The 19,151-nt window shown below is 42.4% G+C and overlaps 1 protein-coding gene across 4 annotated transcripts in view; it reads right to left on the bottom strand.

Moving 5' to 3' along the window:
• Nucleotides 1-801: 801 nt before the first annotated feature.
• ryk (receptor like tyrosine kinase) overlaps nt 802-19,151 on the bottom strand; it is a 34,723-nt gene continuing 16,373 nt past the window's right edge. The window contains exons 6-16 of one of the 4 annotated variants that reach the window (XM_061780166.1): nt 18,464-18,602; nt 18,272-18,372; nt 16,087-16,170; nt 15,096-15,221; nt 12,770-12,856; nt 12,266-12,335; nt 11,114-11,246; nt 9,122-9,231; nt 8,885-9,044; nt 4,667-4,803; nt 802-2,808 (exon numbers count right to left, since the gene is read on the bottom strand). In XM_061780166.1, coding sequence (XP_061636150.1) covers nt 2,697-2,808; nt 4,667-4,803; nt 8,885-9,044; nt 9,122-9,231; nt 11,114-11,246; nt 12,266-12,335; nt 12,770-12,856; nt 15,096-15,221; nt 16,087-16,170; nt 18,272-18,372; nt 18,464-18,602 — 1,259 coding nt within the window. In that variant the 3' untranslated portion in view covers nt 802-2,696. Of the gene's footprint in view, nt 2,809-4,666; nt 4,804-8,884; nt 9,045-9,121; nt 9,266-11,113; nt 11,247-12,265; nt 12,336-12,769; nt 12,857-15,095; nt 15,222-16,086; nt 16,171-18,271; nt 18,373-18,463; nt 18,606-19,151 lie in introns of those variants that run through there. The other 3 variants (XM_061780165.1, XM_061780167.1, XR_009789465.1) reach the window with 3 other exon arrangements.

The raw sequence follows: 19,151 nt of genomic DNA on the forward strand, positions 1-19,151 counted from the left end.
CGGAGTAAACGGAAGGTTTTACTCCACTGATGACAGTGATGGACGTTGCAAAAGTCCACTGAAACTATTTTGGCGTGGCTCACATTTCGCTGGTGTTCCAAATAAAGACTCACGAGAAAGCCAGGCAAATGTTTGAAGGTGGATCGGAAGTTACTGACCACTTAATGGCCTAAACTGTCAGTTGGAGTGCAAAATGGCTTTTCCGGTATGGCTTCTTTACTTTGACAGGGTTTTTCCTGGGCCAAATTAAGAAAGAAGTGGTACATGTATTTTATTGTTTTTTAACATTTCCGTTTTCTAACAACACTTGTCACCACCTCGCCTTGAAGATTGCAATATTAGTCATTCGAACTGCTCTAAGTGCTGGAGGACTCTGCATCTTTTTGCACAATAGTCCAAAAAAAAAAAGAAAAAAAAATAATAATGATAATTTACCGGCATTACCAGATAACTAGCAACCCTTTACTGCTCAGTGACTGTTTTTTTTTTTTTTGTCAATGTCTTTCTGTCTCCAAAGTGTTCTGTAAATTGACTGTCTGTTGTCGTACTAGAGCGGCTCCAACTACAGGAGACAAATTCCTCGTGTGTTTTTTGGACATAATTGGCAAATAAAATGATTCTGATTCTGAAGAATATAAACAAAATGTACAGTCATTTATGTTTTTTCAGCAAAATAGTACGATTGGTTACAAAATCCCCCAAATCGCTCCAACACTTTGGCAGTTTTAGGAGTAACTTCCAACTCTTTCCGATACAGCACAGCAATTGCAGGTAAAAAAACAAACAAACAAACAACTGGTGTCATATTGGTCAGATCAGTTTCATTATGTCAGTGCTTTTACAGCCAACGGTGGCCCAAATTTAAGCAGAGTTGGCCGCCTCCAAATTTTAAATGCAGTAAAAACCCTGACTGACGATAGACAGGTCTCAGAGTCCTAAGTGTTATGGAAAATCATGGAATCATACAAAGAAAACGACTGTGGTTACATCATCTTCCCAAACTCTTTTTCAACGGTCTAAGAGACGAAATTAACAAGGACAAGTCAGTCTTCGAAGCGACCCTGAAAAATTAACCTAAATGTCTCTGGTCTGCAGCAGTCCTTTTACCCTATTCTCACATAGTGTACATAAAGGGGGAAATTGCGCATTTGTTTGTCTTGAGACAAAAGAAAATGAAAGCAAATTTCAAAGAAATAACATTTAATAGTGAATGAATGATCAAAGTCAGCTGGGATAGGCGGTGAAGAACGGACGGACGGATGGATGGATGAATGAATGAATTCAAGCAACATCATTCAACATGCAGTAACGAGAAAAACACCAAACCCCATCAAAGCATGTTGACTGTTTACAGCAATGCTGATAACATCATAAAGATGAATAAATCCTGTGATGGGTGGCGATAAATGTGTGTGTGTGTGTGTGTGGGGGGGGGACCTGGAACATTTTGAAGGTGCTGGTACACTTGACAAGAGATTGTGGAATGTAAAACTTCTTTCACACAGAGATAACACACAAAAAAAACACATCAGAGGGATCTGGAGTTTATCTGCATGTGAATATTTACGCATAACCCAGCTAATTAATCAGCTGAATATCCTTACATATGGATGCTGTCACATCTGTTATGGCTCTGACACTACTTTCGAAGATGGAAAACTGCTTGGTCAGCTGTCACAGAACAGCGATACCGAAAAAATGCCGTCTTTTATTGTCAGTGGGCTCTTTCACACGGACAAAATAACCCACATCAGACCCGTAACAGGAAATCCGGAATTTTTCCACGTGTTTTTACACAGAAGCCAGCAAACTAAATGCACACACATTACTGCCCCATCCTTGAGTAATACCTTTACACATACAGGTGTCGTCCCGTCTGTTAGGGCTCTGCTATTACCTCCGAAAGCGTACAATTACTTCGTTCCAGTGGAAAAAAAAAAAAAAAAAAGCCTTTTTTTTTTGTTTTTTTTGTTAGAGTCAATGGTTTATATCACACATGGTTTATTTCAAACACAGATCCTGCTAAAAGGTTTACAAATGTGCCCCATATTTCTTACAGAACCCAACAAACTAGCTGTGCAAATTTATGGCGTCCCGTCGCTGATATCTCCAGAAATGTGTCAATTAAAGTGACTTTGTTCTCCCCATTCGGTGTCGGAAAACAGGCAGACGAATGCTGGCTTTTACATTTCAATCGCCTTCACTTCACACTGCGGAACAATCTTATATACAGGTGGCGTCCCGCCTCTGTTATGGCTCTGACACTACCTCCGAAGGTTGCCAGGTTGACTTTGTCCCCCCCCCCCAAGTCCCCAGTATGGAAAAATCCCAGCAATCTGAAAGCAACAGATGCTGAATGTTGGTGATGTAAGCAAAGTGGCGCAAAAAGAAAATTCGGCAAAGGTTTCTCACTGTCGTACCGGCTTTGTTGAGTCTTAATGTGGTTACAGTACATATATACAAGTGAAGTGAACGCTGAAGTGCCTTTAAAACACGGCACGTGAATGTCAGTTGAAAAATTCCCATCGGGAGAGTTCTCAAGTGGAAAAACATCCTACGGAAAAATACTTGCTATGCTGTAAAAAGCTATATATATATTATAAAAAAAATAAAATAATAATAATAAAAAAAAAACTGTACAAAAATGAAAAAAGTCACAAGGCTCCATTTAGTTTTCTTTGGTAAGGCAAGTAGGATCACACGTAAGCACCCAAGGCGGCATGAAACTCAGTGAGGCACTGGACCAGCTGCTGGAACTTGGGTCTCTCCTCAGGGTCCAGAGCCCAGCAGCACGCCATGACGGCGAACCTGCAACACAAACACGGCGGAGGCGGGAAGACAACAATTTTGGGCACACGCAAAAGGAAGTGACGTCGGCGCATTTCATTCAGTGGCCAGCAATATTTTGGAACAGTCGCTTCAACACCTTTTGTACTTCGCAGGAAAATACTGGACGACTTTGATTTTAGTCAAAACACACAGAGAATGTCGGAATAAAGCGGAAAGCTCACCAAAAAAACATTTCCTGGAGAAAAATGCGTGAAAAGGCAAAAATTTTCAGGCGAACCAACATTTAACAATTTTGCCTTATAAGTAAAAAAATATATATATTGGAGTTCAACCAACATTGTATAAAAAGTTGCCTCCAAGTCTCAAAGTGTGAAGTTCAACTTACTCTTTCTGGTAAAAAAAAAAAAAAAAAAAAGGTCTTAAAGAATTATGTTGCCGTTGTTAAACACATTCTCATAACATACCTTAAAAATAAAAAAAATAAAAATATTTTTAATTATTTTTTTAAATACAACCCCACTTCCAATGAAGTTGGGATGTTGTGTTAAACAAATAAAAACAGAATACAATGATTTGCAAATCATGTTCAACCTATATTTAATTGAATACACTACAAAGATATTTCATGTTCAAACTGATAAACTTTAGTTTTTAGCAAATAATCATTAACTTAGAATTTTATGGTTGCAACACGTTCCCAAAAAGCTGGGACAGGTGGCAAAAAAGGCTGTGAAAGTTGAGGAATGCTCATCAAACACCTGTTTGGAACATCCCACAGGTGAACAGGCTCATTGGGAACAGGTGGGTGCCATGATTGGGTAGAAAAGGAGCTTCCCTCAATTTCTCAGTCATTCACAAGCAAAGATGGGGCGAGGTTCACCTCTTTGTGAACAAGTGCAGGAGAAAATAGTCAAACAGTTTAAGGACAATGTTCCTCAACGTACAATTGCAAGGAACTTAGGGATTTCATCATCTACGGCCCATATCATCATCAAAAGGTTCAGAGAATCTGGAGAAATCACTGCATGTAAGCGGCAAGGCCGAAAACCAACATTGAATGCCCGTGACCTTTGATCCCTCGGGCGGCACAACATCAAAAACCGACAACAATGTGTAAAGGATATCATCACATGGGCTCAGGAACACTTCAGAAAACCAATGTCAACAACACCCAGAAACGCCGCCGGCTTCTCTGGGCCAGAGCTCATCTAAGATGGACTGATGCAAAGTGGAAAAGTGTTTTGTGATTCGACGAGTCCACATTTCAAATTGTTTTTGGAAATTGTGGACGTTGTGTCGTCCAGGCCAGAGAGTAAAAGAACCATCCGGACTGTTATGGAGGCAAAGTTTGTATTCCATCAAATATAGGTTGAACATGATTTGCAAATTCTGGTACATTTTCTGGTAAAATTATCCAACAGTAAGAAAAATTGAAGTTAAAGTAATTTTCCGGGGGAAAAAAATGCCTCAAAAGCTTCCAAGACTGGACTTCAACCAAATTTTCTGTTAAAAAGTGGTTCAAAGTTCATAATATGGAATTCAACCAACATTTTCAAAAGTCAAACGTAAGGAAATTTGCAGTTCAACTAACATTTTCTAGAAAAAAATGCCTCAAAAGCTCCCAAGATTGGAGGTCAACCAAATGGTCTGGTAAGTTTTGCCTCAAATATCGCAATTTGTAATACAACCAACATTTTCTGGTAAAATACGACTCAAGTAGAAGAGTAAAGGGTAGTGACTTTCCGGATTCACTGTATATTCAAGTGAAATAAAATAATAATAATAATAAATAAAATCAAGGTTGAGTTATCAAAAACTGTTGGAAACAACTTCCCTGGTGGCGGTAATTCTAAATTAGTGTATTATTGCTACGTACAGTTCATCGGGACAGTTGATTGGCTGTGCTATCCTGTATCCGTCCTTCAGGTAGGCCGACATCTCGAAGGGGTCAATGTCCACGTACGGCGTCTGGCCCAGAGTCATCAGTTCCCACAGCGTCACGCCAAAAGCCCACTGTGTTGGGAAAAAAATAGATATTATGGAGATCATTTATGGACAAACGATACATGTAAGTAATGCTGAAATAATTTTACAGACAATATAAATCACTTTTGAATGTGAGTGAATGTGAGTGAGATCATTTCCGCCAATAAACCATAAAAGATACAGTGGGTACAGAAAGTATTCAGACCCCCTTAAATTTCTCACTCTTTTTTTATATTGCAGCTATTTGCTAAAATCATTCAAGTTAATTTTTTTCCACATAAATGTACATACAGCATTCAAAAACAGTCACGGAGTTGTTCTGAAGCCACTCGTGTATTTTAGCTGTGTGCTTAGGGTCATTGTCTTTTTTGAAGGTGAACCTGCGGCCCAGGGGGTTCTGAGCACTCTGGAGAAGGTTTTCGTCCAGGATATCCTTACTTGTACTTGGCCGCATTCATCTTTCCTTCGATTGCAACCAGTCTCCCTGCAGCTGAAAAACACCCCCACAGCATGATGCTGCCACCACCATGCTTCCCTGTTGGGCCTGTATTGGACAGGTGATGAGCAGTGCCTGGTTTTCTCCACACATACCGCTTAGAATTAAGGCCAACAATTTCTATCTTGGTCTTTTCAGACCAGAGAATCTTATTTCTCACCATCTTGTAGTCCTTCAGGTGTTTTTTTTTTTTTTTTAGCAAACTCCATGTGGGTTTTCATGTGTCTTGCACCGAGGAGAGGCTTCTGTCGGGCCACTCTGCCATAAAGCCCCGACTGGTGGAGGGCTGCAGTGATGGTTGACTTTCTAGAACTTTCTCCCATCTCCAGACTGCCTCTCTGGAGCTCAGCCAGTGATCTTTGGGTTCTTCTCCCCCGATTGCTCAGTTTGGCTGGACAGCCAGCTCTAGGAAGGGTTCCGGTCGTCCCAAACGTCTTCCATTTCAGGATTATGGAGGCCACTGTGCTCTTAGGAACCTTAAGTGCAGCAGAATTATTTTTGTAACCATGGCCAGATCTGTGCCTTGCCACAATTGTGTCTCTGAGCTCTTCAGGCACTTCCTTTGACCTCATGATTCTAATTTGCTCTGACATGCACTGTGAGCTGTAAGGTCTTATATAGACGGGGGTGTGGCTTTCCTCATCAAGTCCAATTAGCATAATCAAACACAGCTGGACTCCAATCAATCAAACACAGCTGGACTCCAATGAAGGTGTAGAAGCATCTCAAGGATGATCAGAAGAAATGGACAGCGCCAGAGTTGAATATGAGTGTCACAGCAAAGGGTCTGAATACTTATGCCTGTGTGATATTTCAGTTTTTCTTTTTTAATAAATCAGAAAACATTTCAACAATTGTGTTTTTTTTTCTGTCAATATGGGGTGCTGTGTGTACATTGAGGGAAAAATTAACTTAAATGATTTTAACAAACGGCTGCAATATAACAAAGGCTGAAGAATTTAAGGGGGTCTGAAAACTTTCCGTACCCACTGTATGCAATAAATACCAAAAATACACACACACACACACGCACACAAACAAAAGAAAAAATACAAATTGAAATGAGAAAAATATAGAAATTATTTTTTTTGGCTTCTTCAGTCTACTTTTTTTATCTTGATGTTTATTGATATTTCTCCGTAATAGTCACCCCCCTGCGCCGTTAAATGGTGATGTGGTCTCGTCACACAATGTTGTGTGCGTCTATTTCCATGTTCCACATTGCTATGCAAATGACCTGTTCTGTCCTGTCTGCCTCACTTCTCGCCGTTTTGCGTCATTTCTCAAAAAGAGTGCCTTGTGGGACTAATAATGGGACTTATGTTTTTTTTAATTGTTGTTTACAGAAGACTAATGTGCTTGCTCAACAATGTTGTGCGTGTCCATGTTTATGTTCCCTGGAGCTAGGAAACCTCTCTGTCGTATTGCTTTATTTCCCCAGTAGTCCCTGACATGTGGTCGCTCCACAATGTTGTGTGCGACCTTGTTTATAGTACGGGGAGCACAATGACTTATTTGTCTTACCCAACCTACCTCACTTCATGCCGTTTTGCATAAATACATACAATTAATTACATTTTGCATAATAACAGCCAATTTCTTCTAATAGACTCTGAAACAGTCGCTCCACAATGTTGTGTGCCACACTGTGCATCCATGTTAATTTTCTGAGCTAAACCCCTCATTTGTCCCAACCAGTCGGCCTTGTTTCTTGATGTGGATTGACATTTCTTCATAAAAGCAATTTTCCCCCAATCGACTGAGGTGGGGTCACGCCACAATGTTGTGTGCGTCCATGTTTACGTTTCAGGGAGCTTGAGCCGCTTATTTGCTCGCTCCAGTCTGCCTCTTATCCTGATGTTTATTGACATTTGTCCAGAAGAGTCCCTTTTTCCCCCCAGAATGTTGTGTGCATCCACATTTATGTCCCAGTTATATTGACGCCCAGCCTGCCTAACTTCTTCCAATTTCGCTGAATTTCTCCTTGATCATTTTTTTTCTCGCTGACATGTGGTCCCTCCACAATGTTGTGGGCATCCATGTTTATGTTCCACAGAGCTATGCAAATTACTTGTTCCGTCAAGTCAGCGTTACGTCTTGCCGTTTTGATGCATTTCTCCAAAATGCTCACTCCACAATGTTGTGTGCTCTGGTACATTTCCAACCGGTGAGGCCAAAACACCTGTTAGTGAACTTTGGGTAACAGCCGGCGTGTAATTGGTATTATGAAACCAAGAAAAGCAAAGCGTGTGAGGACACGGTGGTGTGTGATTCACTGCAGCGAGGGTACATGACGGCACGGAATACATTTTGTTAGAAGACGTACAATCAGTGGTGGCTATTCAGATACACTCGCATCCTATTGGCCCGTTCTAAGACGTCAATGAGGACTTAGGACAGTGATGTTGCAAAGGAGCAGCACGGAATGATAAACAAACCAGCGTATGGAAAATATAAATGCGTCATGCTGTGTGTGTGTGTGTGTGTGATGTTGAACATCATCTTGTCTGGACTTCCCCCTGAAGCTCAACTGTTAGCTAAATAGCAGGCCTCGGCAGATGGCTGTTTTAAGCTTCCACCTGGCGCCGTGACTGTAAGAGGAATGCGTGGGGGTAAGTTTGGGTTGAGTTGAGCTGTGGATTCCTACACCTTGACCAACATGAACTAAATTCACAGAACCTTCAAAGTGGAACACGAGAGCTAAACATTGAATATTTCTAACACCACAATGTTCAACCAAACCCAATAATTTCTCACAAAAGTTTGACTAGCTTAGTGCTAACGTAGAACATGAAACGCCAGAGACAGACGGCCCAATGTAAATTAGCGTAGATGTTCTGGTAATTATAAACCTTCAAACAACTGCTACTTGACACACACATGGACCAGCAACACATACAGAGTATAACAACATTACTTAGAGGCATACTGCATATTCTCTCTGATCTGTGGGAACAGCAACTATTACCGCAGCTTGGTAGGGGACCTTCTCTGCCGCTTCTTTTTGCTCTTAATTATGCTGCATCTCTTTTTGTAGACCTCACTGCAGCCCGGCATGTTGTGGCACAACGTGGTACACGCAACTCTAAATTCAGATTTACCTGTACATATATATATATATATATTTAAAAAAAATATACAGTCAAGTCCAAAGTTGGAGCTACGTGCCTTCAGCACAGTACCACGCTGTGCCGCAACGTGCCGAGCACCATTGAGGTCTACTCTAAGAGATGCTGCGTAATTATGAGAATACAGAATATACATGCGAGTATTGTTATTACTCTGTTTGCATGTGATGCTGCTCTTATTTGCCGAACTGTGTGAGAGAGACAGTGACAACAAGTGCGCTGCCACAACTTTAAATATTTGTAAAGCATGTGGGAGTTTTATTTTTTTTATGTATTCCATATGGTGTTTCTATATTGTTGCAGATTTCTACTTATTGCGGGTGTGTCTGGAACGTTATCCCCCATGATAAACGGGGATTCACTGTTAGCAACACTAATGCTAAATTAGCACCTCTCCCTTCGCAGCAATGTTGTTAGTGGAAGCAATGCACGTCAGCGGGGAAATCGATGAGCCCTAGTACACACACAGAGACAATGTTCTTACCACATCGCTGGCACTGGAAAAGTCATTGTCGAGCAAGCTCTCCAGCGCCATCCAGCGCACGGGTCGGTTCTCGTTGTCCCCCAGGCAGTGGTAGTCCATGGGGAACAGATCACGGGCCAGGGCGTTGTCTGTGATCTTTACCTGCATGTTGTCGTCGATGCTGTCGGGAGGGGGAAACCAGGTTCAGAGGAAATCATTTCCGGGAGGTTACTTTGGGGTGCGGCGGCGAACACTTACACGCAGTTCCTGGCAGCGAGGTCTTTGTGGATGACCTCGCGGCGGGCTAGGTAGCTCATTCCGCACGCGATCTGGATGGCCATGTAGACCAGGTCTTGCTGGGAGATGGCCTGGCAGGAAGGGAGGGGTGGGTGCAGGACAATGCTTGAGAGCAGGAAACACACGTTAGCCACTGACCGTGACTTTAGAAGTCATGTTGCCCTCATTTCCTTTTTGGGTCAAAACTGGGACTAAATATTTTAGAACAGGGTCATCCAAACTACACCATTTTCAGCCTACAGTCTAATTATTAGCTGCCAGTGTCGTTTGCCTGCATTGTACTACATTGGTACCTTGACTTACGAACGATAGCCACAAATTTAGCGTTTTTCGAGGTACGAGCCGTTGGTTGGCAGATTTCTTTTTTTGCTCTGTGTTGCGAGCCAAAATTTGTCTCACGGGTGAGCTTCAGATACACCGTTCTCAAGTGAAGTGAGAAAAGAGAAAATCCACATTCACTGATGCGCTTTCAGCAGTGTGTTGAACGCAACAAGGGACTCGACACACAAATACAAAATGAAAACACTTGCAGGAGCATGGGGTGGACGTTAGTTGCTTGGAAAATGGCCAACTGGAGCTGGGGTTAAGCTCCTGACGTCACTCACTAAGCCAGACCCCCTTAAAGGTACACACCAACGCACAGATACACTACTGTACTAATGCGTGCGTGTGTCTGTGTGTTAGTTGTATTCTCTTTGTTTTATGTCTAATTTGACAGTAAACTTCAACTGGGGAGTCGAGTTTGCAGCCACCATACAGCACTTCTATCACAAAGCAAATAACCTGTAAGTCTGGTCACTCGTATCTCAAGGCACCACTATCCTGTAAGTTTTACAAAAAAATGTAACTCAAAAGCAAAGCATAATATACTTGCTAAATCATTTGCACTGCGCTCTGGCTGGCACTGATGTCTTGTGTGACAGCGGTTTGAACTACGGTATGTAAATCTATTGAGGCATTTTTTTCCCCCCCACCCAGCTGCTGCTTTGCAAATGATTACTCAATGTTTTTGTCCAAAACAGCTTTGCAAGCTTATAATGACAATTAGGCTTGACTTGGCATGATGAAAAGCACTTAACCATTCGCAATAAATCGTTCACTCCGTCAGATCAGGTGAGAATCCGTCCGAAAAAGGCTCGCCGTGTGTTCTGCAGTTCCAGCTGCTTTGACTGGAGATGTGTGGCAGCTGATCAGGCTACGTGAAGACAATCGGCCTTTTGTATGCGTTTAAACCCTGGCGGGCAGGCTTCCGTCACTCAGCTCCGTAGATGTAGCATTTGCAAGATGGAGCTTGCCGTCCTTATCAAAACTCTTTTTGGAGCCATTGAGATAAATATGCTCGTTGGAAGGAATTTCATTATTTTGAGCCTTTTGGCACTGGCGGGAGAAACGCCATTGCTGTTGCAATAAGCGCTACAGATGTAAATCAGGTAGCAGCGCTTTTGGAGCATTTTTTCCCGATATCCCTGAAATCCAGCTTAAGGTCAATGTACTAGTACGCTCTTTGTCCTCACTAGTAAGACAATTCAGCACACTAGTAGAACGATTGTCCTTCAAGTAATGTTTTATCACTGCCAGTGCCATTTTTGGCCGAATAATACGCAATTAAACCTTACTAATATGCTACTGTGCTGCACTAGTAACACAGCTAGGCCTACTAGTCAGCATGTGTCATGCACTTGTCACCACCTTATCTTTCCATAAAGCCGTTTGAGGATTTATCTGATATCAAGCTTATCAACAATCTACTAATACACTTGTTCCCCTCACTAGTTAACATACAATCATGATATCGGTGCAGATACTATAAGTCGGTACTCTCATATATTATGTCAGCAGATACTAGCATGTCATAAATGTCCTACAATATTATATCCTCCCTGAGCATGAAGTTTTGCAGACAGTTTTTCAAAAAGAGGCAACGTGTGGTTGCTTTAATCCAGGTGCCCTCACCTGCGGGTTGTTCGCCTCGGCGAGCTTGCACTGGCGCAGGAACAGCTTTAAGTTGCCCCAGGCCATGAAGGGCAGCAGCACCATAGGTTTCTCGCCATCTTCTGTGCACACGTGGCTGATGGGTAGCAGGTTTCTGCAAGGAGAAGGGAAACTTAACACAAATACCTTCATTGGCCATTTCATGAGTTAGAGAAGTTATGCTGGCAGGGATATCTTGCAAAACATTGTTAAACGGGGGGAAGGGGAAGAGAAAACCTTGGCATCGTGTGGAGGAAAAGGTGTCGGCCAAAATGTGTCCAGTTAAGGTTAACACGTCCTGATTGTTTGAGGTAATACAAGCTAAATTCAATAATCAGTGGCACAATGGAAATAGATCCCGGACATACCCGCACCTACGAAACAATTAGGTCAGAAGGTCTCTCTAGACTTGTTTCAACAGCTTTTAAAGCAGGAACAAAAAGTTGTGTTTTTTTTGTTTTTTTTTTTTTTTTTTGCAGAAGAGCAAAACTCCGATACCAGGAATGTTGTACATCCCTAACCAGGGAACAATTTTTTAAATTAATTTCAACCGTATTTATATAGTGCCAAATACCTCAAATAGTGACACTGACACTAACTCAAGGGGAAAAAAAAAAAAAAAAAAAAAAAAATCAAAACAAAACAAAAAAAGCTTCCATTTGGGCCTCATTTGCTCGAATTCACTAGTAGGAGTTAAGAGTTCTCCAAATGGGCTTGGGGTGTAAATAGGCTTTAGATGGTTTAGCGCTTTTCCACCTTCGAGGCACTCAAAGCGCATTAACACGCTTTCCTCGTCAGGAGCAACTGGGGGTTCAATATCATACTCAAGGATACTTGGGCATGGTCACAGGGGCTAAGGATGGAACCCACAATCTCCGACCACTACGACCACTCTACCACCTGAGCCATGACACTGCTTTGAACCAAAACGTACTACTTCCTAATCATTTAAGGCATCGACTGCTCCTTGAGACTTTTTGTCCACTCAATGTTGTGCTGTTCGCTGAAACTGGTATCAGGGGATCATTTTTTTTCTTTACCCGCCCTAAAACGACCGACTTCCTGTTCACCATCTGTCATGCATGGGTGCTTGTGACTTTTTCCTGCAAGACAAAGAGCGCAAAATAAGCTCACCTGTGATGAAGGCCGCGAAGCTTGCAGCTTTCGGTCAACATCATGGTCACCTGGACCTCTGATGCGTGATCTGCAAACATAGCAGAACATGACACACACTTGAATATCTCACTTATTTAAAGGAGACTTATTATGCATTTTTTATAAACAGAACTCAAAATGTCACTCTTTTTCTGTTGGTCTTTTTTGCTCAACTATGCTGTGCGCATCCATGTTTATGTTTCCATGATGGTAGGCTACTTATTGGTCCTGCCCAGTTTACCTTGCATTTCTGTTTCTCGCCAAAATAGTCAATTTTTTCCTCCAAGGTTTTAGGTCTATCCTCAAATTTTACCTGAAATCCCAATATCCTGAACTTTTTCACAGGAGTGCACATATTTTTTGTGACATTTTCTTTGGTGGTGTGCCTTGAGATTTTGTGAATATAAAATAAGTGCTTTGCCTCAATAAAAGTTGGGAAACAATGACTTATGTAACCTGATTAGCATTTGCAAGCATGGATACCTTTCACAGTCTTCACAAAGACTGGCTTTTCCTTGGCGGGGTCCTTTTCGTCCAGCAGCACGCCGTGGAAGATGCGGCCAAAGGTGCCTGTCCCCCAAAAAACAAAAATCAGTGGCTTTTATGAGACCCTCAGAGAAGTTTAAATGTCACACCGGGCTACTGATTTAAAAATGTTATCGCCTCGGCCAGAGATTCCGCCGGAGCTCAAAAGACATTTCAGTACCTCGAACAACGGCAGGAGATGCCAAACGAGCGCATTCATCATTGCTGTCGTCTAAACTGTCAGAGGAGCGCTCGAGGCGGGAACTCGAACGAGATGAGAAACAGAGCGTGTACGTAAAGTTTAGAAAAACATTTAAGCCCCGAGGCCGGCCAGGCCCAACAACGAGGTTAGTGTTTAAGTGCCTCACCTCCCACCTGGAGCGTGCGCGCCGGGCAAGTTCGGACCCGTTCGCAACCCGCTAAGTGTTCAAATTTCACCGCAATGTTCGTCTTCTTTTTATTCACGCGCTGTCATGCGAACCGTGGAAAAACGTATGCTGAAAAGTATAGTCTGCAATAGTGGTATCTTCTATTTTGATATCCAGCCATATATTTTGCATATTTTGTCTTTGCACTGCAAGCTTGAGCTTTACTGAGCAACTTCTGATTAAAAATCTGATTTGTTGGGTTTTCAAGCACTCTCTCTCGCTCTCTTTGTACACACACACGCACACACTTTTGGAAGCAATTGACTAATCTGTATAGCTATCCATCCATCCATTTTCTGAGCCGCTTCTCCTCACTAGGGTCGCGGGCGTGCTGGAGCCTATCCCAGCTATCATTGGGCAGGAGGCAGGGCACACCCTGAACTGGTTGCCAGCCAATCACAGGGCACATACAAACAAACAACCATTCGCACTCACATTCACACCAATTTAGAGTTGTCAATTAACCTACCATGCATGTTTTTGGGATGTGGAAGGAAACCGCCTCTGTATAGCTATTTTAAACTCATTCACTGTCATGGATGCTCAAATTTGTCTACTGGAATCCAACAGTTTACTGATAGCCGTACAGAGGAGCCCCGCTATTCTCAGATTCTCAGGGGATATGGACCGGGCCCGACCGCAAATAGCAAAAATCTGCCAATAATTGAATGTCTGTTATAATTGCATGTCCGTTATAATTGCATTGAAAAATTAATGTTTTTAAACCCCCAAAAATTCCTGAATAAAGTGTGGATATATCACAAATGAGCATTTTCGGGGTTGGTTCCCTCCACCCCAAAAAAGGGAGGGGGGGGGGGGATTCAAAAGAAAACAAATAAGAAAAAAAAGGAAAACAGTTTTTAAAAAGTTTTTTTTTAAAGTTATATATATATATATACACACACATCTGCAAATAGGTGAATCTGCAGGTGCCAAACTTTGAGTATTTGTCAAGTACATTTTTCAATGGGTGGGAACGGAAGAGGTTATCACAGCTTTTTGATCACATACAAAATAGGTCACTCTCTTTTGTTTTATGTTTGGTTTTACAAAAAAACTCAACTGGGAGTGGCACCCAACCGCTTGAAGCAAGTGTACAAAAACCTCGTAATTATGATCACCCGTAAATCGAGGTACCATTGTACTTAGAAATAGGTTCACATTTACAAATTACAACTAAAGGAGGGACTGTGAAATTGCCAGGTCGTCACAGCATCCACCACTTTTGTACACTAAGAATTACGAGCTAACCTCCCCGCCCACACATAGTGAGTTGATTCAGGATGACACTAAACAATCAAGCAGGATTTACTAACGGCGCATATCAAAAAACAGTACCATTTAAAATATTTACGTTGGGATTGTGCGTTTCCAGACACAAGCTACTGTGCCGTGTCAGCATTCGGGAATGCTAACAACACTAAATCCACCAAAGCGGGCCAAACTCCAGCAGACTGAAGTACAGTCTTGTTCACTCCATGACAAAGCTCAGCAGCCTCCAAAGCAGCCAGCCAGGACAATGGCAACAAAATGGAGGCAACGCAGAAGGTTGACATAGTTGCACGACAAGAGATCAATGCATTTTATAAACGAATGGAGAAAAGATCAGAGAAAATTGCCATTAATTACATGTAACTATAAAATACTGAATAGGGATATACTGTATAATGACAATGATATCAAATATTTGTATAATTGATTTAATTCCCTCACCCAGTGAGGATCAATAAGACACTGTCAGGAATCGAACTGATAAGCAGTATAGACAATGGAGTTGGAATCGTTTAATTCGTATTCAATTCCCATCTCTAGCCATGTCTAAAGAAGCAAAATTATTATTATTTTTTTTAAAATACCTTCATGCAGGACATCCCGCAGTGTGACCCTCTCCCGTGAGATGGCGATGTCTTTGACTTTGGCCTTGGCCTCCATGAGGGTTACGCTCCTCAGGTCGTTCTTCTCGATGCGCAGGGACGGGAAGCCTGCAAGGGAGGCAGGGAAGAGATTCACGTGTGAACACAAAAGCCCGGGCTCGGTTTATTTACTGGAGGACTGTCTGCTGAGCAGACTTTTTCGCGTAAGTCGCTACCTATGAATTTTGTCCTTTTTGTCCTGTTGTTGCCATAGCTAGCTATCAAAAGATGGCCGACCTGTTGTGCATGCGCACCTCAGACAGTGCAGGCACCGCAGATGGTGTCTTGACAGGGGCGTCAATTATTTGCGAATTTTCGCAAAATGTGGCAGGAGACTGTCCCCATCACCCACGAATAGGTTTAAAAAATAGGTGAAAAAAATAAAAGCAATTCATTGAGGTGTTTTACAACCTGCACATTCTGCAAACAAACTGGAAATTGAAGGGTTTAAAAGTAAAAATTAATGCAGTACAACAAGCAAAAAACCCGGAAAAATCTTAAAAATTACAGACTAGGTCTGTATGTGGACAACAAATTACCCCCAAAAAAGGTTGGTAAAATCCAATAAGGCCTCAAGGTAAAACACAAAGAATAACCTCCCCAGTGTGTAGGCCAAATAATACATGTACAATAACAAGGTAAACGTGACCCACTAGTGCACACGCGCGCGCGCACACACACACACACACACGACTGGTGTATATTTTGAGATAAGGGCGCATAGAGCAAAACAAGCACAATGTTGGGAGGCAATGCCGGTCAGTTGGGTGTTTTCATGTTCTTGTTATGTGTTATGAGATAAGATAAAGGAAGGCGTGGTGGCATGCGGGTTGGGCGAGAAGATAGAGGCCTTGTGGGTCAATGCCGCCCCCTGGAGGCGAACTGTGCAGCAAAGTGGCGCATGAAAGGATTACGAGGGGACAAGGTCACTTACTTTTGGTTTCGTGAGGGGGTGCGCCGGTGTTTTGGAAGGAGGAGGTGGCGAGCTGGAGAATGGGTGCGGAACCGGGGTGGTTGTCTGATAAGAGGATAAGGAGGGGAAGGATTCAATGGAGCGCTCGCACAAACGATAGACATTCACAAGCCACTTCATTAGGAACACCCGCACAATCCAATGGGACGCAAACGCTCGCAGCAGCTAAGCATGTTAGCATTTTAGTCATTCTCTATTGAAAGAGAAGTAATCTACAATTACAAATTCTCATTAGAAATAGTAGCTATCATGTAGCTATCTTCCCACGTTAGCATTTGGGCAATAAATCATATGCGCGGCAACATATTAAGCATTTTTGGTGGAAAATGTTAGGTTAGGTCCAAGTTTCTGGTGTCCACTGAATCCAAGCTACTGGGACGCCATCTGGTGGAAAAATAACCTCATTCTTTAAATGTGCGATAACGTGGGGTTGTGTAATACATATATTCAATAGTTAGGTGCTGGTACTTTTCAAGGTGCAGTTTTACGGTTTAAAGATGAAGGGACAGCGGTTCTTGTCAGCACTGCAGTGTGCCGCCTGCCCGCCCGTTATGTTTAGCGATTCAACTTGGCATTTTATTTGAACACGTTTAACAGTGACCCGGTTCCACAAAGGCGATTGGAAGTTAACACTCGTCCAGGCGATTTCACCATCGCAACAACAACAGTCGCGGCAGGCGAAGCTCCCCCCCCCCCCCCCGGCTCGGCGCTACTTGGCTGCGGCCCAACCCCAATTTCGTTTTATTTGCGCCACACAATGACAATAAAGATTTTATATTTATGGTCAATCATTATGCACAGCACTTTATTAGAGATGCAGTTTTTTTTTCTTTTTTAAGTGCTCTTCAACAAAGTTGAGTTGAGTGTGTCAAAGATTAAGTTGTGCAAGAGTAAGTACACACAGATCTTCGCATGTCATTCACTGTAACTTAACCTAATTGCAGGCATATTCAATGAAGAGGCTGGTAAGTGGTCAATTGCTGTTTGTTGTAAGCTCATACACACAAAAAGTCAGGCATAGAGGGGTGGATGGTGAGCACATGAGTGGAAAACAGTGCAGCGTGAGATAAGCATTGCATCCACAAGAGGGCGACGATGACTGGGAAGACTTCCCCCTGCTTGTGTCACCATGCGGTTGGAAACGTTCTGTACGTGCCAAAGCCTGAAAGACGAATTTCTTGTTCTTTCTAAAAACAATCTTAATCGTGCAGTAGCTCTGCACTTTGTCAAAATCATTAAAAGTTATACGAGGTGTTAGCAAAATAGCTTCACGGGTGCCAAATCCTGTAAGTGGACTTTTAAAACTAAAAACCAAACAAATGTTCACATTCTAAGACATTGAAAGTAGCGAATTGAAACAAGCGGTGACACACAGTAGCCACCTTGTGACAACAGCTCAGCTAGTTACAGCATTCCCGCTCGCTAATCACATTTAGACAAGACTGCAAATGGTGGCACGCCACAGGATGACGACAATCAAAGTGTGTCATCATTTGCTGCTATGTTAGCACACCCACTGTTAGCATTTTTTTTTAAGCAATTCTCATTAGAAATACTAACGGAATCCTATCCATCCGCCTTAGCACTTTCTCTACTCGGGTTACACTCTTGGCACATATTACCATTTGAACAACATTCCCTTGAAATAGTAATCAAATATAGAGCAAGATGTTATGTTAATCCTAGCAATCTACCTAATCAGGTTGCCATCTTTCTACATCTTAACCTTTTTGCATTTCTCATTTAAATTAGTAGCCAAATACAGAGCAAGACGTAAAATCCATATCCATCGGCCTTAGCGCTTTCTCATTTTAGCAGTTCTCATGACAAACGAGTTGAATCCTTAACAATCTGCCTTAGCACTTTCAGTAGTTCAGTTGCCATCTTGCCATATCTCAGCATACCCACTGTTAGCATTTTTCAAGTCTCGTTTTAAATGGTACCTGACTGAAAAGCCTTATGCAGCTAACCTTAGCGCCTTCTTTGTATAGTATATTGGCATTCTATCAATTTGAGAGAGTTTGAGGGAACAGATTAATTGTATTTGCATTATGTCACTGTATATCAGTTTGAACGAATTGTGTAACAACTTAGGAGGTCCTACTGTACGGCTGCTTTGTGTGTTATAAATAAATGTCAAACTTACTGGACACAGGGGCAGCGTTGTTAGGTGTGTCGGCCCTCAGGTACTGCGTGGTCTGCGTGGAAGGCTGAGAAAGTCCCTGCGAGCTTCCACTGTCGCTCACGCTGGACGAACGAAGGGGAGAAAAAACAAAACAATAATAATCGATGGTATTCAAAGAAGTCGATGGATAAAAGATGAGCCAAAGACACCAACCTGTCCTCCATCTCCATTCTCTTCATGCTGTGCAGGTGCAGGATGGCCAGAATGATGGCCACCAGGAAGATGACGATGCAGCACACGCTCACGCTGATGTAGAACACCTGGGTGGAGGTGGTGGGCGCAGTCACGCCGTCTACTGATGGAAGCACAAACACAAAAAAAAGCAGTGTTGTTTGAATGAATTTCCATGAAGTTGCCACCCATCAGTACCAGTACTCAACGCAATCATTTTGTTTCCACTGTCAAACGTTAACTCAATCTTAAGCAGTACAGTTCCAAATGGTTTGCATTTTCCTACGCTTACTTTATAAAGTGAATATTTAAAGTAATTGGATTGGACCACTTGGTGGAAAAGTGGCAAAAATAGCCAATGCGTCCTGTAACACTTTGACTGTTTGGGACCCCTCCAATGTGGAGCAAGCAGTTCAGTTTGAGATGGTCAACATTTTTCTATGCGTTTCCATTGTACAGTGGTGAGACGAAGAGCGACTCTGAAAGCTTTAGAATGCCTCAGGTTGTTCCAGCCTGCTGGAGCAGAAGTAACGCAACCCACTAATGGTACTGCTAATGGTTCTGCTAATGGTACTAAGGGCAGTGTGCTCGCACAAAGGAGGCCAAACACTGCATGAGACGGGTATCTGGACTATTCATAGTAAAAAACATTCCTAGACATGGACTGTTC

Source organism: Phyllopteryx taeniolatus, chromosome 7 (genome assembly GCF_024500385.1).
Source record: "Phyllopteryx taeniolatus isolate TA_2022b chromosome 7, UOR_Ptae_1.2, whole genome shotgun sequence".
Taxonomy (NCBI): domain Eukaryota; kingdom Metazoa; phylum Chordata; class Actinopteri; order Syngnathiformes; family Syngnathidae; genus Phyllopteryx; species Phyllopteryx taeniolatus.